Consider the following 25,329-nt stretch of genomic DNA (forward strand, 5'->3'; position numbering starts at 1 on the left):
AGTGCTTTCCTAGCAAGCACAAGGCCCTGGGTTCAGTCCTCAGCTCTGAAAAGAAAAAGAAAAAAAAAAGAGTAAATTGGCCTATTGGTATATCACATACAAAATTTCTTAAGTCTTCCTAAATGTTTGTTTCTGCTGTTCTTTACAGACACTTAACACAAATGGTATTTTGTAGTCCCAGTTGAATTAAAAATTAAAGCTGGCTTTGGAGTTGGAGAATGGCTCTCTTCTTCTCTAAACCCAAGCATGCTTGTTAAAAGAAAATGCAAAATCTCTGTATCATATCAGAAGAGCCAATCTGATATGGGACAGAAAACCAAAATTAAGGGACTATTCTATTGCTACTAATCTCATAATTTGTTGGTTCTATTTTGATTCTTTAAAACTTTTCTTAAGGCATGAATTTTATATCAAATTTTATAAGATTATATATATATATATATATATATATATATATATATATATATATATATCTTAAACTTCATCATGATATTAATGGTCATATGGAGTATTGATTAATTATAGAAAAAAGGCTTCATCTAGCTGCCTGTACATGTTTTAGTGTTTGAGTCTCTATCAGTTTTCTGCAGGGAATCATGACCACACCTAACAGCAAATCTGAAGTCTCCAAAAAAATAATGGGGCCCCACAATGACGATTCCATAAGGATGATGATAATACCGCTAAGCTGACAAACACCACCCAAAGATTGGCTTTGGGTTACAAACTGCGCAAGACAATTTTGAGATGACTAGCTGAGATGATCCCAGCCTCACAGACTACTCGAGGAAGGACCTAGGATAAGCTCTGCATTATGCAGAGACTGGACTACAAATAATACAGCTACTTCTCCTGGAACTTGACAATTAACCCAAAATTTTTCTTTTCAGGATCCCCGAAAGATGCCTTAATCCCCAAACAGCAGGAAGTTATTTTAAGAATATGATACCCACATTCCCAAGAGGTGGGGTGCATGGTTTTTGGTCTTTCAATGAGCTTTAAATAATTGTCATTGTTTAGGATGGTTGGTTACAAGTTACTATTGGTAATTGTCAGGACAAAGGCTAAACAAAGGAGACTGGTTTTAAGGTTCTTGTTTGAAAAAAAGAGGGTATAGATAAGAGGTAGATTATTGAATCTACTCTGTAGAAAGAGAGGATATAGATAAAAAGTAGATTATTGAGTCTACTTTTAAAAGGCAGCTAGTAGTTTTAAATATTTTACATTGGATTAGATTTTTGTGAATTGAATACAGATTATGTATATTGATACACATTTGAGATTGATTTTTTTTAAGAAAATACTGTACATACATTTCTAATCTTGTTCAAGATATTGTACCTATATAGTTCATTGAACAATGTAATGCAATTTGCTAATCCTTGAAAGTTATTATTACCAAACTATTAGGATATAAAGAATTGAAAGCTAGTAGATAGTTATTACAATTGAACTTGTAGTTATATTAGCTATGTTTTCAAGGTCAAGCAGAGAAATATTTTAGATAGCTCATCTTCAAACCCTTCAGATGTCTACAGAATATGGCATTTAAGATGTTTTAATAACATAGATTTTTTTCTTTTTTTTTTTATGACTACGAGACATGTGTGTTCCTGGCAGCACCAATCTACTTCAGAGAAAATGGACTTTGAAGAAACTCCACACAGAGTTAACTTTCACTGTGGCAAAAGTTAGCCACTGAGCAAGAAAGTGCCTTTGCATCAACTGCTGACAGTATGCTGTCCAAACTGGACAAGCAGGACACAAAACAAAGAACTGCTGATTCTTGCCAAAACAAGATAGGAAGGCTCTTTAGAAAATCCTGCCTCACAGATGAGTCTGTCAGATATGCTAAGCCTATAGGCCAAAGATGATGCACCAACATTGCAGAGAAACCTCAGGTGACTGTCCAGGCAGCTGGCTGTTTCTGTCATAACTTACATTTTTTTGGAAGTTGCTTGTGTGCACTTCCTGTTTTACTAGGTAGTATTATTTCCTTCTTGGGTCACTGAGGGAGTTGAAGATTAGTTATAGTCTTCCTTATTAAGAAGTTCAGGAAAGAAACTCACTAAAGAGGTGTAAAGTGTATAAGTTTGAAAGACATCAAAAGATAGTTTTGGTAATGCAAATTAGGATAGAAGTTGAATTAGATACATCCTTTGGATTCACAAAAAATAGATAATGAAATATTTTCTCTGAATTTGTCAAATGCAAATGGCCTAGACATTGTTGATGTATTTATTGCTTGTATATATTATATATAGTTATTGTACTTATTATATATACTTTTTCTTATGTCAGTTATAACTTTTCTTATTTTAGACAAAAAGGGGAAATGTGGTGATATATTGTGTCCTCCAATATATTGCACATCCTAATAAAGTTTATCTGAGGATCAGAGGAAAAAGCCAGCCACTATAGTAAACATAGAGTTCAGGCAATGGTAGCACACGCCTTTTATCCTAGCATTCGGGAGTTAGAGATCATCCAGATCTCTGTGAGTTCAAGGCCACACTGGGAACAGAGCCAGGCATGGTGGCACATGCCTTAAATTCCAATACTAGTCAGGCATAAAGTTCTGGAGTTCTGTACAGACAGGCAGGAACTGGCAGAGCTGGGCAGGAAGAGGAAGTGATGTAGCTGGGCAGAAAGAGGAAGTGAGATGGTAGGGACCGAAAGGCATATAGGTGTGGGTATACAGGAAGTAGCTCTCTTTAGAAGCTGAGGCATTGGTGAGGTGAAGTTGGCTGTGGCTTTTCCTATCTCCCTGATCTCTTGGCTTTTACCCAAATATCTGGCTCTGGGTTTTTATTAATAAAATCATTTAGCAATTTGCTTACAAGCAATAATAACTGTAAGACAATGACTATATTTAAACCTGCTTACAGGAACCCTAAACCTTTAAAGATTGTTGTGCAGCAAGAAGCTTTCTGATAAAGAATAAGAACATACCATTGCCCCTAGGAATGGTCTATATTCCTACAGCATTAATCAAAATGGACCAATTCGTCTCCTGAACAAGATAAGGATGCTCAGAGAAATGTATATATGTTCACCATCTGAGTGCCCTGTACCCAGGAAGTCCAGAAGAGGGCACTGGATCCTTTGGAACTGAAGTTACAGATGGTTGTGAGTTGTCATGTGGGTTCTAAAAACCAAACCTATGTCCTATTCAAGTGCAGCAAGTGCTCTTAACCATTGAGCCATCTCTCCAGCCCCTTGTTTGAATTCTTTTGACAAAGACCAGAGAGCCAAGAGGAGGCTAAAGCAAGATCCTGGTAACATTAGGATTTTTTTCTGTGTTAAAATCCCAATTTTGCAGGAAAGTGCAGGAGAGGAAAAGCAAATGAAAAAGAGAAGCTAATAGGGGGCTGTATTGCCTTGTATGATCCTACCTTAGAAGTCAGTGTCCCCTCTGGGGTTTGCCAGTGGCCAAGATAGTGATTATCTAATCCTACCCAGGTTCTAGAAGGCACACAGTCTCCACCATTCAATGCAGAGTGGCTAGATTCTAGAAAAGTAAACAGGGCAGGAAACATTTCTGTGGCTATTTCTCAAGAAGGGAATTATTAAAATTGGGTTCTATAAATTGGGAGAAGCAGAATAAGAAAATCAAGAGTCCCAAAAATTCTGGCTCTCAGAATCAGGAGCACATTGAGGCTGAGAGTAGCACACCAAACAGAAAAAAGGATCCTGGAGATTGTATAAAGCCCTATTAGTGCCCACCATAACCTACTACAATGTAAGTGCTTTCATGAAAAAGAGCTTTAGTTCACTTCTAATGTATCTAACATGTCTTTAAGAGTGCCTGTAACATAGTAGGTAGTCACTAAAATTTGTTGAATTGAATAGCACTGTCAATAGAAATGAACATTTTTTAATGCCTTGCTGCCTAATATCTTCTACATCCAAGATAACAGATGTTTCCTTTTCATCTAGTTGTTTTAGTGTGTATCTTAAAGGAACTTGCTAATGCCCCAAAAGTCTTTCTTCCCTCCTCCATGGTAACTGTTTCGTCATGGTATACTTTATATGCAACAAATGACAAATATCTAATTTGTAGACTGATTAGTTTTGTGTATGTATACACATCCATGTAAACACCACTCATATTGAGAACCAGAGTATTTCCTTCATTCCAGAAAGTTCTTTATTCCCCTTCCAATCAATAATAGTTTCTACAGGACATGGAGAAATGGCTCAGTACTTTGAGCTTTTACTGCTCTTCCAAGAAACTTGAGTTTAGTTCCCAGCACACATATTTGTGTGGCTCACAACCACCTATAACTTCAGTTCCAAGCAATCTGGGACCCCTCTTCTGGTTCCACAACACCACAACACATACATACACATAAATAAAAATAATACAAATAATTTTTTTTTTTTGGTTTTTCGAGACAGGGTTTCCCTGTGTAGCTTTGAGCCTTTCCTGGAACTCACTTGGTAGCCTAGGCTGCCTCGAACTCACAGAGATCCGCCTGGCTCTGCCTCCCGAGTGCTGGGATTAAAGGTGTGTGCCACCACCACCCGGCACAAAATATTTTTAAAAATAATTTCTCTAATACAGTTAAACCATTATTCTGACTTCTCTCACCTAAGAGTATGGAACTGAACCAAAACTTTCACATTTTAGAACAAAATATTTGAAATATTTCAAAATGTAAGGGCAAACATTGAACCAATTAGAAAATTTAACATAAATACTGGTTGTGTTGTTTCACACATTGATAAACATGGGTTAAAATTAGTGGAAATAGACACAGTGGGGAGAAGAGGCAAACTAGGTTGGACAAAGAAAAAGGAAGATGTGAAATTGATCACTCTTCCCATTGCCATCAACCTGAATGTGGGATTTTTGTGTGGAGGCAGAATTGGGAAAGCCCCATTTTTTAAAAAAAATCTGAATATCCATCCCATAATGGTGCTCCCTGCATTGGGAAAGCCATTCTACCTCAGTGGCTATCCAGCACCCCCTATGTCATAAATGAATCTAGGGTGCTTTTCAAAATACTATTAATTTTTCTTTGTTCTCTGTGTATATGTATATGATTTCTATGTGTGACCATGGGGATTCTCTTGTCCCTGTGAAGTGTCCAGGGATATAGGAATAAGACAGGAATATAGGAATAAGACAGGAATATAGGAATAAGACAGGAATATAGGAATAAGACAGGAATACAGGAATAAGATAGGAATTCAGGAATAAGACAGGAATACAGGAATAAGCTTAAGAGACAGAAGCTGACAACCATCAGCCTGGCCAGCAAAAAAGGGATTAACCTTTAACTGGGCCCTTCTGCATTTTACAATGGGCAGCTCTGTCAACAACCCAAAGGTTACTTTTTTTTTTTTTTTATTAAATATTGACCTCTGTAGCTCTGGGGTTAGCTATTTTTGATACCCTACCACCACTCACTACTGAAACCAAAGTTAACTTTTAATGATTTATATGTAACAATCTGCCTTGCATTGTTTCATATTCCTCCCACTATGGGAACCCAGCTATATCAGGAAAAGTTGCAGGTTTGGGCAAACATCAATGAACTGAGTCAGGAAGGGCTGCAGAGATATTCAAATATCGTTCAGCGGAAACCCCCTAAAACCTTGTTAATGGAAAATTGTAAAAACCTAAAAGCAATTTGTGTCTAAAAGTTTAACTTATAAATTGTAAAAATTCCTTTGTCCATGCCTAATGCTTTCCCCTTACTATAAAAAGGGCGCATAACCCCCCTCCAACTGCCACAGCCCTAGAATCCCGAACACTGGCTGTGGTCTTAGCTAACTGATAAGCTTTTGTGTCCTGAGGTGATTTTTTTTTCCTTTGGGTTTTTCTGGAATAAAGTTTGCTTCTGGTTTAATAGACTTTGGTGGTCTGAACCCATTATTGCATGATCCCGGACCCAACACCTGCCTCCCATCTTCCCTCCCTGGGATTATGGACACGTACTACTGTGCCCAACTTTACATACGTTCTGAGACTTCCAACTCAGTTCCACACACTTGCAAAATAAGCAGTTTTATCTATTGAGCCCTCTTCATAGCTGTGAATCTAGTTTTTGATGAAGAAAAAGAGATGTCAAGATTTGGCTCAGTAGAAGCATTGTTTGTGATAGTCATCTACTCAATTATTTGCACTCAAGTAACATGGGCATATCATTGCACCTGAGTATGATTAATTTTGTATTGCCTGAACACTATAATGAAGTCTTTACTCAAATATCCAGCTTTCCAAACATGTTCCTTATTTACATCTAGTGCCTTCAATTAAAATTACTAAGAAAGAACTGCAGTCACAATTCCTCCTTTTAAACTTTTTATTAATGCCAGAAATGAAATAGTAAAAGTGAAATAAAATTGAGAAATCAGTGTCATTGTGGGTACAGAGATATTATGAACAGGGAGGACTAAGGAGATCATTAAGAAGAGGAATGTTTGTGGGGCTTCTTCAGTTTGGACACTAAACTACAGGTCATGATGATTCAGCTGATTCCAGCTCTATAGTGAAGCAACTATGGTTAGGTTATTTTGTGCTGTTATAGGCAGGCTGTGTGTGCCTCAGGCCTCCTTCTTTACTAAGAAAAGCTTAACTCCTCACTGGTCCTGGGTTTGCAGCTTTCCCAACTTGCAGGCTGAAGGCTTCCTGTTCCCCATCCTGCACTGGGAATAAAATTGGAAGGAGCTACATAAAATAGAATGAAATTAATAACAGCACCGTCCTATTAAATTGGTTCCTAGAGTTCTCAAGAAGGTGTCCACTGCTAAGTGTATAGCTAAGTCATATGCATTTGACTCAAAATGGCCTCTGCTATCATTCCTATAGGAAATAACAGGTCCTGGGTTAGAAACACAGCCCTTTTCATATATATATGCTGTCTCCACTAAAAAACAAGATTTAGATGTCATCACTTTGTCTCAGTGGTAGCTTTCTTAAGAGCATCTGCTGTTTCCAGCTTTCAAATTCCTTGTACTTTGTTCCACTGTGCTCTTATGCAGCCATCTTTCAGCAGTTTTATCAAAGTAGGGCATAACTGTATATATCCTGGAAATTATGTCATCTTTTACCTTGTAAAAGAGTGCATATTTAGGGCACTCTTGTTTTTAATATATCTAAAAGGGTTGTATTACTTATATACTAATACTGAAAATACATTCTTAGAAATGTTTTGTAGGTAAGATAAATTTGTATATTGAGTGACATTCCCTGCTGGCAACTTCAGTTGTAACTTCTATCTTCATCCTGAGTGGCCCTTGACCCTGGGGGTTATAATTTTCTGCACTAGCTTTTTCCAGGTAATTAAGGATCCAAACTTAAGTATCTCATACCTGAGGAAGCTCTGCTCCTGTCTTTAGGCATTGACAGTCTGGAGCCCTGGATTCCTGCTTGGGATTTCTGTGATTGTTTATCAGTTACAAGGAAAAGAAGGAAACTCCTCAAAGGCTCTGGCCTGTTTGGTTGTGGTTTGGGGCTGGATATGTACCAAGGTCCTTGAACTTGTTTAAAGTACTTGACAATTTCCCTATTTTCCACATTGAAAATAAAAAAAGATATATCCACAACATTCTGTTTTGAAAATCAAAGTGATTTCTTGTATGATATGGGAAAATATTTTGTCATTTATTTTCATTTGAGACAGTGTGAAATGTTGATATCTGATGCCAAAGCCTACAGCTTCTCTGGCTACACTGACCCTCATAGAGCTGGCTGCCTATTTGATCCATCTTCATATATAAGAAACAATAGCCAGGTTGAAGTGGCAGAGCTGGATCTGTTAATTTGCCAATTTAGTTTTATCTTCTATCTGTAGGTGCTCTGAAAGATCAGAAAAGAAATTAACTAACACTCCATTCCCAAATGAGACCTTTGTTTTGGGTTCCTCAGCCTCCAGAACCATAAAGAAAACAGGCAAATTTTCAGTCTCAGGACCTAGTCATTTCTCAAGTAGAGGAGAAAAACAGCCAGGAAACCAGAGAGTAGAACTCTTTGTTAAATTTGAAACTGCAGTCAGGATGTAAAATAAATGAATAAATTTTTTTTCTGGTCATTTCTATCACTTAAAAGCTTTAGTCCATAGAGAATCCGGCAACAATGTGTGTCTTCACTGAGGTGCTAAAAATGTTCTCTGCCAGCCGGGTAGTGGTGGCGTACACCTTTAATCCCAGCACCCGGGAGGCAGAGGCAGGCGGATCTCTGTGAGTTTGAGGCCAGCCTGGGCTACCAAGTGAGTTCTAGGAAAGCCACAAAGCTACACAGAGAAACCCTGTCTTGAAAAAAAAAAAAAAAAAAAAAAGTTCTCTGCCAACATCAATCAGTTCACAAAGCAAAGAAAAATGTGGATTGCATAGGAGCCTATGTGATCAAGAATGGATTTCAGACTGGCCACCAGGAGGTACTGTAGCATCACACAGAGCCCCTCACTGGAAATGTTTCCCTTTCAAATACCAAAAACACCTGTGCAGGTCACCATGAAAAGGTGAGGTGACAGCTCATCTTATGTCTGCAGGTATTTCCTACAGGTCACCAAACTGACATGGTTGTTGGATTTCATCAGACTTCTCAGCAGTAATAAAAGGCAGAAGAATAACACTGCCGTTAGCAGTCTGGGCAACTGTAAGCCTGACATTGTGCCCCAATTCTGTATGTGACCTTGGGCAATAAGTTTACTCTTTTGCTTCTTGGTTTTCTTTTCTTGAAAGTGAGAGCAATAGGCTCTGCTATGTCTTGCTTCTGAAGTCTTTTAGAAAATAGGAGATGATACATATAAAAGCATGCTGTGCAAAGGGTAACAGCAACAGAATAGCAAATTGAAGGCATGTCTTCAGTGCTCCTAGTGTCATCTAATATGCTCATCATGGAGCCTTTACTGAGGAACCATACTTCAACTTTTGCCATTCCCTAATGTCTAGACAGATCTACTACCCATCGCTGGAATAATACTGTCTTGGGACTAGAAATGACTGACCTGATGAAATTTTTGGTGTAAAGACTTTAGATGCACCTGCCACCATTGCTCAACTATGTCTTCAGGGGTTGTGACAAGACCATCTCCAAGTCTCCTTTGCTAGGATAGTTTATTATTATGATCTAAATGTAGGGGATAGGACAGAATTTCAGATACTTAAGGCAAATTACTTCATCTTGTTGGTATTAATACTGGTTCCAACTTTTGCTCCAAATATTCCATTTGACAAAACTTTAACAGAGTATTTAGAAAAACATTTTTGTAATCATTTGTCATCATTGTTGTTGTTCCTACTCTGCCTGAATGAATGACATTTTTTTTTTTTTTTTTTTACATCTCAGTCTGTGGTTCTAGCATTCTCTTTCTCTCTTACTGTGGAATCAATGGCAAACATCCCTGAGGTTGGAAAAATGAACCTCTGCCACAGGCTCTGGCATTGGGAACTGGAATCCCTGAACTCAATGCATACCCTCTTTTCTAAAGGATTTTGCTAAGACTCCCTAAACCACACATTTACTCTTGGTTTTGCCCTGCACTGACCACTGGTGTATTTTTTGTTGGAAAAACTGCAAACATATTCCCAAGTTTCCCTGTTGCGCACTTTGCCCAAGCCCACACCTCTCACACTTTGGATTGCCTCTCATCGGTCCACTCCTGCTTGGTGCTCTGGAGAGCTTGTGTCTTCTGCTCATCCACTTGGACATAGTCTACTCTCTGCTCTTCTGAAAGAAGTTTCTGAAGGGGGAGAACAAAAAGGTTTTAATTTCATCTTAATTTAAATGTTCTTTGGCAGATTACATTTGCTTCCTCTTCTCCCTATAGAAACTTTAAACTATATGTGTATTATGTTTGCAAGCATCTCTTTAGTTATTTGATTTGCTTAGATCAATAGGATGCAAATGGAAGTGATGTATCCTGCACTAAGTAGAAGCATTCTAGAATTCAGTTGTCTCTCTTTTTATGCTCTTCCAAGAGCCCTGGATTGAAAACTGTAACACAAAGGCCCTGGCCTACAATAGTCTTTTTAAGTAGCAATAGCTAAATGTTCCTTTGTTGCTGTAAGCACCTGAAAATGTCTGCTTTGAGTGGATAGCTTACTCAAAATGATAAATGTGCCTTCTGTACTTGTTTCTCTCACTCATCTCATTGGCTTTTCTTCAATACCAGAGCAGTGTTTGGGAATGTAAGGAGACACACAAATAAAAACATTCTATACATTCTGTTCAATGGGTTGCTTTTTTCCCACCAAACAATACATTCTTAGTGTGGATCATGGCCATCCCTTGCTCACATACCATCATCATGAGGCTGCCAAGTGAGTGATATCAGTTAATAGCTAATATCATTTATTAATCACTCAATCCTTGATGTAGGTGGCATTATTTCTGATCCCTACTATATAGAAGAGAATATTACCCAATGGAATAGAAACTACATTCAAGGTAATTCACTGAGATCCAATTTAATTTAGAGCTCCTTAAAAACTAGAGAGACTAGGCTGTTACTTGTTCCCTAAACAAACCCTTCCTATGCCTCAAGAGCCTGTGTGTGCCCGACCCTAAGCTCTGCCTAGGGATTTTTTCTATAATTTTAGGGTCCCAAATTTGAAGAGCATAAAACTTATACATATCTATACACAGTCACCCAAAGAAAATACCCTAAAGGAAACATACTGGGATTTCATGCTTTCTGGGTATCAGGATTAAGGTTAATTTTAGCATTTTGATTATACGTGTTTGCACTTCTAAGATCTAGGAGAATACACATGGTTTTATCATTAGAAAAATCTCTAGCAGTGCAATCAGGATCTGTCCCTGGCACATGAGCTGGCATTGTGGAACCTATTCCCCACACTGGGATGCCTCACCTAGCCTTGATGTAGTGGGAGGAGCTCGGTCCTGCCTCAACTTAGTATGCCATGCTTTGTTGACTCTCATGGAAGCCTTGCCCCTTTTTGAATGGAGGAGGAGTAGATGTGGGGAGGATGATGGGAGATAGGGGGAGGGAATGGGAAGAGAGGAGGTAGGGGAAACTGTGGTTGGTATGTAAAATAAATGTAAATATTTAATTAGAAAAAGAAAAATCTAAGCAAAAGTGAAATACCTGGGAATTGTTCCTACCTGCTGCACAGGGGCTGGTGATGCTGAATTGAAGTCCAGGGCCAAATAATCCAGGCTGAATTTCTTTGTCCAAGTAAGAGCACTACTACTCACAGAATTAACTGTTCTGTATTCTTCCTAAGAACCAACATCATAAGACTAAGATCAATAATGAATAGCTAGGGTGCATTTGGGAAAGAAAGCTAGTTTGGGCTTCATCCAAGCAGCTGCTGCCAGATCATAAGAGGGTGATCTGAATTTGACATTTCAGCTGGGCAATGGTGGTGCACGCCTTTAATCCCAGCACTAAGGAGGCAGAGGCAGAGGCAGGCGGATCTCTGTGAGTTCAAGGCCAACCTGGTCTACAGAGTGAGTTCCAGGACAGCCAGTGCTGTTACACAGAGAAATCCTGGCTTCAAACAAACACACAAACAAGTTGGCATTTCATATATAGTACAGTAAGAGGTTAGGGACACTTGTTGCCATGTCCAGATTTTTAATGTGGATTCTGGGGGATATAAATTCATATCCTCCTGGCAGGAACTTCTAATCTGTTAATGTTCATAATTAACATAATATATATTTACTGGCTTATTATTTTAATAGCTCATCTCACTGAGTATTGGTAATAATACAACTTTAAAAAGGTTTCTCCTTCTAGCACTGTTTTAGAATATTAAGTGAAGATGTATGACATTTGTTTATGCTGTGAAACATTTGTTTAATGATGTGGAGATGTGTTGCATTCCTTTATGTTGCATTTTTTTAACTCTGTGAAGCTGTGTTAACTGTGCCTGTCTAAAACACCTGATGGTCTAATAAAAAGCAGAATGGCCAATGTGAAGCAGGAGAAAGGATAGGTGGGGATGGAAGGAAAAGAGAATAAATAGGAGGAGAAATCTGGGAGGAAAGGACGGGGGATTAAGGGGCAAGAGTGAGAAAAGGAGGGAGGGATGCCAGTGGCCAGCCACCCAGCCACACAACCAGGCACAGACTAAGAAGTAAAGAAAGGTATATAGAATAAAGAAAGATAAAAGCCCAGGGGCAAAAGATAGATGGGACAATTTGAGTTAAGAAAAATTGGCTAGAAGAAACAAATCAAGCTAAGGCCAGGAATTCATTAAAAAAAAAGGATTTTGTTTTTGTTTTTGTTTTTGGAGACAAGGTTTCTCTGTGTAGCTTTGTGCCTTTCCTGGAACTCACTCTGTAGACCAGGCTGATCTCAAACTCACAGAGATTTGCCTGTCTCCAAGTGCTGGGATTAAAGGCATGCACCACCACTGCCTGGCAAAAAATAAAAAAATAAAAATAAAAGAATTTTTTTATTAGGGAGCTGGCTGGCACTGCCTCCCTCAAAGCCCCAAAGAGTAAAGAGTAAAAAAAAACCCAGCAACATAGCACAGTTTTTATTTCCTCCCATCTGTTTAGACCCCTGTCTTTCATGCCACAGCTTTCCCCAAATGTTAGGTGAAATTACTGGTTGTCACTCATATTTAAAAATTAATAATCAAAGAAAAGAATGGAAGCACACATCTTTAATCCCAGCACTAGGGAGGCAAAGACAGGTGAATCTCTATGAATTTGGGGCCAGCCTGCTCTACATAGAGTGTCCCAGACTAGTCAGAGCTACCTGGTGAGACCTTGTCTTAAAACAAAACAAAACAACACCAAAAGATAAATAAATAAACCAACCAAACAACAATAAAAGCAAATGGTCAGAAGACTAACAAATGGTGATGGAGAGATAGCTTAAGAGTTAAACGCATATACTGCTCTTCCAGAGAGAAAAATCAAATTATGTATCTGATACTTTTGTCTCCAAGAAGACCTACAATCATGAGCAAATACCCCTCCCCAAACAGATACACACACACACACACACACACACACACACACACACACACACACACACACACAGAGAGAGAGACAGAGAGAGAGAGAGAGAGAGAGAGAGAGAGAGAGAGAGAGAGAGAGAGAGAGAGAGATCTTTTTTTTTAAAGGGTTAACACAAAGCTTTGCATATATGAGGGAGATTTGTAAGCTCTGGAGTTTACTGAAGGGGATCTTACTGGCTAGTTTTCATCAGCAACATCTAATATCAGGATCTAGGACCTCTTGGGCTGCTGAAATACCCTAGATAACTATCATCTTCCAACTTCCAGAACCAGTCATAAAAGTCTGGGTGTCAACCAGACCTGGAAAAGAGAGGGCAGAGAAATTGCTGGGAATTGTTCTCATATCTGTTTGCTCACCTTATTTTTAGTATTGTGTCAAAAGACAGAGGAAAGAGCAGACAGCAAAGAGTAATAGAGGAGTGAATATGATCAAAGTATATTATATGCATATGTAGAAATGTCATAATAAAACTCCTTTGTACAATCAATACACATTAGTAACATTTTTTCTCAACATAATATTTAGAAACTAGCTTCCTTTCCACTCACACTATGGCTTAGATGGATGAGCTGGCAGATCTGGCATGGTGGGTGGCTCATATTGCAGAGCCTTCCATGCTGGGGAACAAAGCAGGGAAGTATAATTGCTCTGGGCCTGGTGAGACACCAAAGGAGTTGTGCGGAGAGTTTAAAGGCCCAAGACCCTGAATACAGTGGACAGCTGCCTAACCCAGATCTTTTTCATCTGTCCTCTTTCTTTTCCATCTCTCCTTATGTACTTTTCTGGTATAAGATGCCTATCTTTAATAACTAATACATATAGCTGAGTGGTGTAATACTCCTTTAATCCTAGCACTTGGGAGACAGAGGCAGGTGGATCTCAGTGAGTTTGGGGCTGGCCTGGTCTACAGAGAAAGTTCCAGGATAGCCAAGGCTACACAGAGAAACCCTGTGTTGAAAAACAAAACAAAAATCACATATAATACATTTTATTTATATATATATATATATATGTTTAGTATATAATAATGCCTTGTGTTGTCCCATTTTAATTTTTTGCTTTTGTTTTCCTTTATATTGCACATATGACAGAAAACATGCGATATTTATCTATCTGAATGTCTTTCAGTGAACAAACATACAGCCAGCAATACACTTAATGGAGAAAAAAAACTGAAGGTTTTCCTCTAAAATTAGGAATGAGATAAGAGTGTTCATGTTCTGATAAATGATGACCACATGAGAACAGGAATAGGCAGAGTGCTGGAGAGGTCCCCAGAAATCCACAATGATATATCCTCTATAGACTGCTGGCAATGGTCGAGAGAAAGTTTGATCTTATCTGACCTAGTCTGGTGATCAGATGGCCAAACACCCTAACTGTCGTGCTGGAACTCTCATCCAATAACTGATGGAAATGGATGCAGAGATCCTCGGCCAGGCCCCAGGTGGAGCTCCAGGAGTCCAATTGTCGAAAAAGAGGAGGGACTGTAAGAGTGTGAATTGCTGGAAAAGCACAGGGACAAATAGCCAAACAAATGGAAGCACATGAATTATGAACCAAAGGCTGTGGAGCCCCTAGCTGGAGCAGGCCCTCTGGATGGGTGAGACAGTTGAATATCTTGATCTGTTTGGGAGGCACCCAGGCAGTGAGTCCAGACCTGTCCTTGATGCATGAGCTGGCTGTTTGGAACCTTGGGCTTACACAGGGACACTTTGCTCAGCCTGGAAGGAGGGGACTGGACCTGCCTGTACTGAATCCACCAGGTTTAAATGAATCCCCAGGGGATTCTTGGCCCTGGAGAAGATGGGAATGGACGGGAGGGGCTGGGAGGAAGGTGGGGGTGGGGACAGGAGCGGGAAGTACAGGGGAACCCATGGCTGATGTGTAAAATTAAAACACAAATATAATAAATTAAAAAAAGAAGGTTCATGTTCAACTTTTCCAACATGACGTTTGATGTCTTACCCAGAGCAATAAGGCCGAAAGTAATCTTTGACTTACGTTCCTTTCCAAGGAAATGGGAAAACTGAATAGATTTATTTTTACTAACCATTGATACTATGCCAGAGAATCTTAAATAGAAACAAATATTTTTTTTAGTTTGAGTTGGAAAGACTTCTCTGTGTAATTATCCCTGTGCTTGTCCTACCTCAGTGTACAGTGAAAATAATGTACCCTTGAGAAGTAGAGAACTGAAACTGTCTCTAGGTGCATAATATGGTAGAAACTGATTATTAACAACACTGTAAGTGACACTTGATGGTGACTATAGCTAGATGAAATTTATCTGGGAGAAGAAAGGTGATTAAGGATGAAAATGTCATAATGAAACTTAATGTTTTGTACAAATAATGGCTGCTAAATTTTTTTTGCAAAAATAAATATTAAAGCCACACTGAGATATCACTGAACACCTATTAGAATGTCTAAATTTTTAAAAAATTGATAATTCAAAGCATGTAGACAAGAATGTAGAAACACTGTTGCTCTCATACTTTACTAGCAGGAGGGAAAATGTTGCAGTCACTATGCCAATATCTTATAAAGTATGCTTTAGGAAGTGTCTTATAAAGATACAAACATACTTTATAAAGTATTTTACAAAGTTAAATATATATTTGATGAAATATTGTGTATATTGAGGAAGAGGGTTCTATAGGTGAGGAGTGTGGGATCCATGTATCACTACCACAGGATAATAATGAGACCAGTAGACATTCCTGAACTCTAAGACAGCTATTGTATCAAAAATTACAGTTATGAAGTAGCAACAAAATAATTTTATTGTTGGGGGTCACCACAACATGAAGAATTATATTCAAGGGTTGCATCATTAGGAAGGTTGAGAAACACTGACCTAAAGCTTAGTTATGCATACCTGAACAGTAGTATCTTTACATTTTAAGCTGGACAGTTTTATTCCCTTAGGGGATGTACTGTGCACTGTAGAATATATAACAGCATTTCTTTTAATTTTTATTTATTGTTATTTGTATGAGTGTTTTTTCTACATTTATATATGTGATACATGTGTGCTGGGCTCCCACAGAGGTCAGAAGAAGGCACCAAATTCCCTAGAACTGGAGTTTCAGAAGGTTTTGAGCTACAACATGGCTGCTGGGAGCTGAACCAAGGTTCCCTGTAAGAACAAGTGCTCTTAACCACTGAGACATCTCTTTAGCTCCTGTAGCATCACTTTTTAGTTCTTCCCACTAGAAACCAATTGTGCCATCTCTTTTGACTCTAGCTTTATATCTAGACACTGACAGGGTCCTTTGAGGGCCAAAATCATAGCCAATTCAGAACACTGCCCTTGAGAAAAGAAAAATTCTACCTACATAAAAGCATGTAGAAGATCTCAAAGTTTAGGGAAAAAGATGATAGAGCGAAAAGACAACTCAGAGAATTGGGAAAACATCTATAAATTATGCATATGATAAGGGTTAATGTTCATAACATAGAATAAACACCTGAAACTCAATAATGAAAACAACCTAATTAAAAATAGACAACATATTATAGTAGTTTTTCCAAAGAAGGTAACAAAATGGTAAACAAACACATTAAAGATATTTAATGTCACTATTCATTTGGAAAAGACAAATGAAAACCACAATGACATTCCACTTCATATTGATTAGGGTAACTATTACAAAAATAGGGAGAATAAAAAAATGTTAAGATGTGGAGAAATTTTGGATCCTTGTGTTTTGCTGGTAGGAATGAAAAATGGCACAGCCATTGTGGAAGACAAGTTTGGTGTTTCCTTAAAATGACAACATAAAATGTATGTATATGGTTCAACAATTCCACCTGTAGACAAATACTCAAAAGATTTGAGAAAGCAGGTGCTCAAATATATTCTTGTATCTGATGTTTACAGCATCATTATTCACAACAACCCAAAAGTGGCAACAACACACATGTCAGTCAACAAATAAGTGGACAAATAAAATATAGTACGCTCTTTTAAATATTATTTACATACTATATATGTATATACACCTAAAACACTATGCTAAATGAAAGACAGATACAAAAGAATTAATATTGTATGATTCTGCTTTTTAAACATCTATTTATTTACTTGTGTGGTCACATACATGCCACAGCATGCATGCAGAGGCCAGAGTAATGCTACTCACCAATAAAACAGAAAAAAGTAGTGGCAAATGTATTGATTTGGATGAATTTCAGATAATAGTCTGAGTAAATTAGGCCAGACTCAAAAGTATTATATGATTCTCTCTATGTAACATTCTTGAAAGCTAAAATGATAGTTATGAAGAACAGATCAGTTGCTACCAGGAGTTAGCAGTGGCAGTATGGTATAAAGAGTATAAAGAATCAGAAATGAGTGAGTATTTGGGGTTGATGGCCATGTTTAGTATCCTGATTGTGGTAAAGTTTGCACAATTTCTCTCTCTCTCTCTCTCTCTCTCTCTCTCTCTCTCTCTCTCTCTCTGTGTGTGTGTGTGTGTGTGTGTGTGTGTGTGTGTCTATCTAAATTAATCTGTTTCCATATACCCAAACTAAGAGAACTGCAAACCAAGAAAGAAATTTCACTGAATGATTTAAAAACTTAAAAGTCTTATAGGGGACACAGCAGTAGCTTACACATCTGTCTTCACAGAGGCCCAACAAGAAAAGGATGCACTTCAGCCTTTCCTTCTAGCACATCTCCATTCCTTTGTGTTGCCTACAGAAACACTTTCTACTAGGGACCCCCAGTGACCACACTAGGATGGGATTCAACTCATCTCCATTCCTTTGTGTCACCACCAACTCAAAAAAACACTTTGTACCAGGGACCCCCACAACCACCATATTTGACTAGAATCCAGAGTGGGTAATAGCAACCAAAGAATAGAACACCTATCCAACAAAGATAAGACCAGATATCTATGCCAAGAAAAACTTAACTCCCAGTGCTTAGATCCCAGTGCAAAAACACAAACAACCAAAACAATACACCTCCTCCAGAAGCCAATAACTCTATCGCAATAGGCCCTAAGAAAAGCAATTTAGTACAAGCACTAGAGAAGAACTTCAAAATAGCAATTGTGAATATGTTCAAGGACCTTAAAGGAGATATGAACAAATGCCTTAATTAGGACCATGAAAACACAATCAGTTGAATGGAATAATGAAAACAACTCAAGACACGAAAGTAGAATTTAATAAAGAAATAGAATCACTAAAGAAAACCCAAATCGAAATATAACTGAAAGTGAAAAAAAAACTTAGGACATCAAACAAAATCCTCAGAGATCAGTGCATCCATCAACCTTCATCATAGAAGCTTCTTGTAGATGGTAATTAACAAAGAGATCCATAACTGGACAATGTGCAGAGAGTTAGAGACTTTGGAGCACTCAGTCCTAAATGTGATGTCCATCAAATCCCTCCCCTCCAGGCTCAGGGATCTATGCAGAAGAGAAGGTGAAAAAATTGTAAGAACCAGAGGTAATAGATGACTCCAAGTAAATAGTGTCTTCCAGATACAACAGAACTGATGAAGATATGAACTTATGGATATTGTAGCAGCACACAAAAGACCAATACAGGTTCAAACCAGATGAAGTCCCAGTACTGGGAAGAAGTGAACACAGTATCCAACCCCTAACCAAGAAGCTATTTGCAATTGTTACTCACTGGCAAAGGGAAAATCAGTTTTGTCCAATGGAGTGTCAATGGGTGTATCAATTATATTCTAGGGCAATCCCCATGCCCAAGAATAATGTTGCTCAACACAAAATGAACTCCATGATTATTTTGTGTGCCTTTTTGTTTTGTTTTGGCATTTAAAAAATATTTTTGATTATTTTCTTTGTTTTGACTTTTTCTGTTTTGGTTTAGTTGTTTTGTGTCTTTGTTTTTCTGTTCACGTGTGTGATTTTTAAAAGAGAAAGAACATAAATTTGGGTAGGTAGAGAGGTGGGAAGGACCTGGAAGGAGTTGGAGGAGGAGAAAATATGATCAAAATATGTTGTATGACAAAAAAACTAAACAAATAAAAAGGAAAAATATTTTCTTCAAACTGGAAAAAGTATAGGACAAGAAGACAGTTCAGTAACTGCTTGCCTTTCAAGCATGAGGACCCGAGTTTAATACCCAGAGCCCACACAAATAAAAGCCAGGCATAGTGATATGAACTTGTAATCCCAGTACTAAGAAAGTGGAGACAAGTAAAAGCCTGGGGCATATCTCCTAGTAAGCTTAGTCTACTTGGTAAGCTCTAGCCCAGTGAGAGATCCTATCTTAGAAAGCAATGTGGATAGCCCTTGAAGAAAGGCAATATTTTTCCAACTTTTTCACATGTATGCACACATACATATGCATTACTTCACACATGAATACATACACACACACACTAATACACACATACACATGTACAAAGTATTGTATGGTTGGGGTTTATTAACAATTCAAATGTTACAGTGCTTGCTTAGCACTCATATAGCCCCAAATAAACCTGAAATGATGGTGCATGTCTATAATCCCAGCACTTGGGAGGAGGGGGCAAAAGGATTTGAAGTTCAGGGTCAACTTGAGCTACATACTGAGTTAAGGTCAGCCTGGGTTACAGGAGATTCTTTCCAAAAAGGGTATTATAACACTATAATAAAAATTATTAATGTGAGTTTTAACACTATAGTATTCTACTTCCAAAAGTTGTTCTCTGACATATGCACTGTGGCATGTACACACAAATGCATGCACATGTGCACATGCACGTGCACATATACATAAATAGATATAGTAGAAAAGAAGTCTTACAAATTGTTTAAATTATAAAGTTTGAAAAACTGGTATATAAGAAATAGCATTAAAAGTATATTTAGTCTTCTAAACTTTCATTTCATACACATTTGAAGGATATATAAAAACACTTGTATAGCAATAAGACAAAAACTTTCAACCCCTGGCCTCACCTTTTAAAAAAATTAATTTTATTTATGTATATGAGATTTTTGCCTCCATGTTTATCTGGGCACTACTTGTGTGCCTGATGCTATCAGAGACCAAAAGAGGGCATCAGATCCTCTGGAACTGGAGTTTCAGACGATTGTGAGCCATCATGTGAATGCTGAGAATCAAACCTGGCCATTAATCTTAACTGCTGCCTGGCATCACTCTTAACAATCAAATCAGAACTTTTTTTCAGTGAAAAAATTAACATGTATGATTATGGAAAAAAATCAATATAAATCATGCTAGTTTTGACTATCATATTGGGCCATTGTGTGGCACAAGGTATAAACAAGTCACTTTAGAGTATATTGTAAACTGAAGTTAAACAAACACAGCTAAATGAGGTAAGACACCCCTTCACCTTTTTCACATAGTTCTTCACTCACATCTATCATTAACCAGTATTGCCAGCTCTTCAACTTCTGTGTCATATTGTTCAGTAATACACATTCATTGACAACCTATACACACTTAGGCAAGCAATCAATATTTAATTGTGTTGTTTATGAAATAACTGGTCTTTCTGTCTCAGATATCAGAAGCAAAATGTTGGTATCTGGAATAACTTTACACTTGCTTCCATAGTGTTTTAGGTTCACTTCCCTTTTCTGTTCTCCAGAAACAGAGAACAGCTGTTCAGAATCCTTTATAAGAATGTTTTCTTCTAGGAGTTTCCCAAGGGCCATTACTAAGTGTAAGAAATATTGGGAAGAACACAACAGATTTATACATGTGTCACTTCCCACCTGCATATAGTTAAGTGTATCACAGCACAACTTTTATCAAATGAGACAAAATGAAGCAGTCAGCTGTTACTTTCCTAGAGACAATTCATTTTAGACTTTTATTTTATATAATATTTTAATATATTCTTTGAAAATGCAAATTTCATAATGTATACAATGTGCTTTAATTGCCTTGTCTTCTCATACATAGGAGGATAAGAATATCTTCTTAAGAGCATATATCAGTGCCTTGAACATCTTGCCTTAGCAGGATAGAAAAGATCTCTTCAAAACCTAATGTTCATAGTGAAATTCTCTTTTGGAACTCTCTGTTTCTATGTTGTGGATAGACATAGTTCTGGCTAAAGGGTTCCCTAATTGCTATGGATGCTAAAAGCATTTTCAAAACCCATGATCTCAATGGAATCCACATTAAGAGAATAGGGCAATAGGACAGGGAAAAGATATTAGCACTCTTGAACTGTGAATGGCTAATCAAAAGACAAAGATGTCATATCTCCACACACTCAGGTCTACAGAAATACCCTAAAACATGAATCTCCAGAAAGTTTAGAGGCAGTTGTTTTTATAAAATAAAGCCTCAAATAAACCTGTTTTCACAGCCTGGACTTTGGACATTTAGAGAATTACAAACCCATTGGAATCAAACAGAACATCACAGGTTTTTTTAGAAAAAGAATTGACTACCAAGGTTCTCATGAAATATTGTGAACTTCAAATGGTATAAGGGGATCTCCAGAACTTATATAAAAGCTAGGCATGATTACATACATCTGTAATTCAGGTACTTAGTTGGGAGGAGAAGACAAGTGAATCCCTGGATTTCTATGGCCAGGCAGCCTAGCCAATCAGTGAGCTCTGGGTCCAATGAGAGATCCTTTCCTAAGATTAACTTAAAGTAAAAAATAGTAAGGTGAAGAGAGATAGTGGAAGACTCCTGATGTCGACCTTTGGTCCTCACACACATGTGCATATACATGTACACATGCACCAATATATGCATACATGCATACACATATACTACACACATGCACACACTTACAATACACATTAAAAAAGGAAATTAGCTTCAAATTGAATTGCTCCCAATCTAAAGAAAAATGGTGACCTGGTTTTACAATCAAGTGTGCATTATGACTACACAGAGACTTCTGAGGAATGTGCTTTTATCATAATGAACTCTCAAGATTATAGATTTAGAGAAGAAAAAGAACACAAAAAGTATAAGATTACCATTTGGATGTAGCTTTCTTCTTCTTTGGAAGAAGGAGTGGCAAAAAATCTTGCAGAATTAATACCATTTCTTTGTGAAGAGAGAAAGCTGGTTCGATTGCTAAGACCAAAAAATATAGATGAGGTCAATGCAATGTCTTACAGCTGCTCTGAAACATAGCCAGGAACAAACACAGTCCTGTGGAGTTTGAGCCCTCCCCTTCCAGACACAGCTTCCTTTTGGCCCAAGCAATTCTTGAATAAGACACTTCCCAGTAGCCCTTTCCCACTCAGAAGAAAAAGCTTCCCAATTGTTTTTTCCTAAGCCCTCTACATAATGCAGACAAATACATTGTATTTAGCAAATAACAACAAATTAACAAAAATGCTACAAAGTAATAAAGATGACTGACAGAATAAAAAAAATACTCCAAAGCAAAATTTAAACAACCAACCAAACAACAACCCTTCCCCACTTCTTTGGGATCTTTTTGATTCCAAAGTAGCCAGAAGAAGTATGGAAGTATACTCATCCATCTGACAGGACAAGAAGAGATTTGTCCTTGTATTAATTTCTGTCTTCCTTCTGAGGTGGAGAACAGGCTAAGTGTCTCTACAGTTTGGCCTGGAAATAAAGCTCTCTGCAGAATTCTGCTTTACAAAGTTAGCATGTCTGCATGGGTATGGTGGTGCATCCCTTTACCTTTAATCCCAGAACTCACAAAGCAGAGACAGGCAGATTTCTGTGAGTTCAAGCCCTTCCTGATCTACATAGGCCAACCAGGGCTACATAGAGAGACCCTGCCTCAAAAAAAAGTTACCATGTCCTGTGGCATTTATCATGAGCTAGGAAAATGCAGCTTCTAGAAGGTAACATGAGCAGGCACAGATGTGTTAAGTTTTGTTTACCCAGACCATAAACTATCCCACTTTCTCTGCGAGCTCTTTTCTCAGATATAATTCATAAAGTTGAGATTCTCTCATTAGTAGTGCTGTCTGTGTACTCAGTGCCATAGTTGATGCCAATCTGACAGAATTCCATAATTTTGTCTCCCTTGAATATCTGCATTGGGATCGAAAAATAGTCCATTTGTTGGTGCTGGAATCGAAGCATGTAAACAAGCTTGGAGTATGTAATAGATAATCTTGGTTGTCAACTTGACATCTAGAATCAACTAAACCCAAGCAGATGGGCACACCTGTGAGGGATTTTCCTTATTAGATCATTTGAGGTGGGAAAACCCACCCTAAATCTGGACCACACCTTCTAATAACAGTTCACATAAAAAGACTTGGAAGAAGAAAGCTTTTGCTTTTTGCCTGCTTGTCTTCATTCTCACTAGAAAGCTAATCTATCTTGCTGCTGAGGCATTTATACACTGGTGTTAGAACCTACTTCCTTAGGATCCCAATGTAGACTGAAGACCAGAATCCCTTTGGGAATTCCCTGGTCTTCAGCACCAGATTGGAACTGTTAAGATACCTAGAATCACAGACTGAATAAGTACTGTATTCCTGGCCTTCATGTTGGGAGACAGTCATTGTAGGGACTACTCAGACCACACACAGCCTGTAAGCCACTTTAACAAACCCTCTTTTAATATATACATATTCATTCTATCAGTTCTGTTTCTTTAGAGAACCCTGACTAATACAGAACAGGATCATGCAACAAAGAAAAGAGCTCTGCAGAGAACAGGTACAGCAGTAAGAGAGAGAAGTTCCCAAAACTGCTCTATTTCCAGAATCCAGAATCTGGAGGAACCCAGTCACATGCCTTCCTTTGTGGTCCAGAAACCACTTGTGGCTCTTGATAACAAGACCAATTCCTCCCTTGGCTCCCTTAAGCAAGATGAAATGAGCTTCAACCACAAGAGGTCTAATGTCTGAGGCTTACCAAGGCACAGTGTGAGTCCTGGTTAGAGATGTGTGTTCTCGAATGGTGGAAAGGTTTCTGAGGTCCAAGGGAGGTGGCCGTGCTAAAAACAAAACAAAACAAAACAAAATAACAATAACAACAAAAACAGTGCACAGTATTCAGTATGGTTAAGCTTTAAGCAAGGAATCTAAAGATTGTAAAAGCTATCACGATACACTTTCTTTACATGCCAAATTTAAATGTACTGACAGGAATTACTGGTAATGAGTGAGAATTTCAACATTCTATTCTTGCCTGATTCCCTGGGGATAAGGACAAGTATTGAATAAATGGCCTCATGGCATGTTAGAGGTAACAAAATGAGACCGTATATTTAGTCAGACACATATTGGGAACTCAGTCTATCAGTCATGAATCACAAAGGAAACCAAACTGGAAACACAATATTAACCAAATATACAGAAATCTGTAGCCACAGGAAGACCAATCAATGTATTCCAGACACTATACGTATCTGAAAGGCAGAAATAATCACCACGTTCCAGTCTCCATGTCTCCACCTAATGGTCCTCCCACCTAAAATACTCTTCCTCATGTTGTTTCCTAGTTACACATCTTCACATCTCAGTTCAATGTCCCCTGCTTTGGGTGGCCTTTTCTGGTCTCCAGACAGTGCCAGATCCCTCACCACAGGCCTCATATTTTTGTTTCCTTATGCTCCATGCACTTCCCCCATAGTTTATAATGAAACACTGTGATTATTTGACTATAGTCTATACTGTGATCCCAGATGGCAGGGGTTCCTTTTGGCTTGCTCAAGGGAGCAGCCTCCACACTTAGTACTTGCCTCAGTGGCCTATCTGGCTGCTTTGATATCTATTTTCTTCACTAATCTACATGGGCAGAAAAATATGCTGACAGAGACCTTCCTGCTGCTGTTTTCTTTGGTACCATGGACCTAGGCAACTATCTAGGCTCAGGATGTAGAAACACATGAATGAAGTGTCCCAGGGAAGGAAAATCTCTCCTGATAGCATAACAATAACCAGTTTTCTTCAGGTTTCACCACCTGTTCTCTCCTACATGAACTCCAGGATTCATCCCAAAACTCACATACCCTGGCTCATATTCCCACCTTTTCACCTACCTACCAAGTGTTTAACCCTGACTCCATCAAATACCTTCTCTTTGTTTAAAATGGTCTGATGTTTCTGACTAGAATGGCTAGTTATTTCCTCTGTACCCTACAAGACAGAGTTTGTTCTATTTAATACTGATTTTGTAGTTCTTTTTGTTTCTTTCAGGTGGTTTTGATATATGATCCTCCTCAGACCAAAGACCCTCCTTGGTTTTCATTCCTGCATACTATCTGGTGCCTAATTCACCACTGCATGCATGACCAACACATTGTTGGCTTACATTCAAAAAGGTGTGGCTGGAATGGACCAGCCCTAAGTAAGGTCTCATTTAGCAGCTTTGGGCATGACCACCAGAAGGGGTAGTTTTTCCAAAGAGCAATGAGAGGCAGAAGCAGACCATATTGTCTGACAAGGATCATA

General features: G+C 38.2%; 1 protein-coding gene across 1 annotated transcript in view; it reads right to left on the minus strand.

Moving 5' to 3' along the window:
* Positions 1–6,640: 6,640 nt before the first annotated feature.
* Positions 6,641–25,329, minus strand: part of Gab3 (GRB2 associated binding protein 3) — a 45,080-nt gene continuing 26,391 nt past the window's right edge. The window contains exons 7-11 of the mRNA XM_036175580.1: positions 23,789–23,870; positions 21,913–22,012; positions 11,081–11,197; positions 9,579–9,695; positions 6,641–6,657 (exon numbers count right to left, since the gene is read on the minus strand). Coding sequence (XP_036031473.1) covers positions 9,582–9,695; positions 11,081–11,197; positions 21,913–22,012; positions 23,789–23,870 — 413 coding nt within the window. The 3' untranslated portion in view covers positions 6,641–6,657; positions 9,579–9,581. The remainder of the gene's footprint in view (positions 6,658–9,578; positions 9,696–11,080; positions 11,198–21,912; positions 22,013–23,788; positions 23,871–25,329) is intronic.

Source organism: Onychomys torridus, chromosome X (assembly GCF_903995425.1).
Source record: "Onychomys torridus chromosome X, mOncTor1.1, whole genome shotgun sequence".
Lineage (NCBI taxonomy): Eukaryota > Metazoa > Chordata > Mammalia > Rodentia > Cricetidae > Onychomys > Onychomys torridus.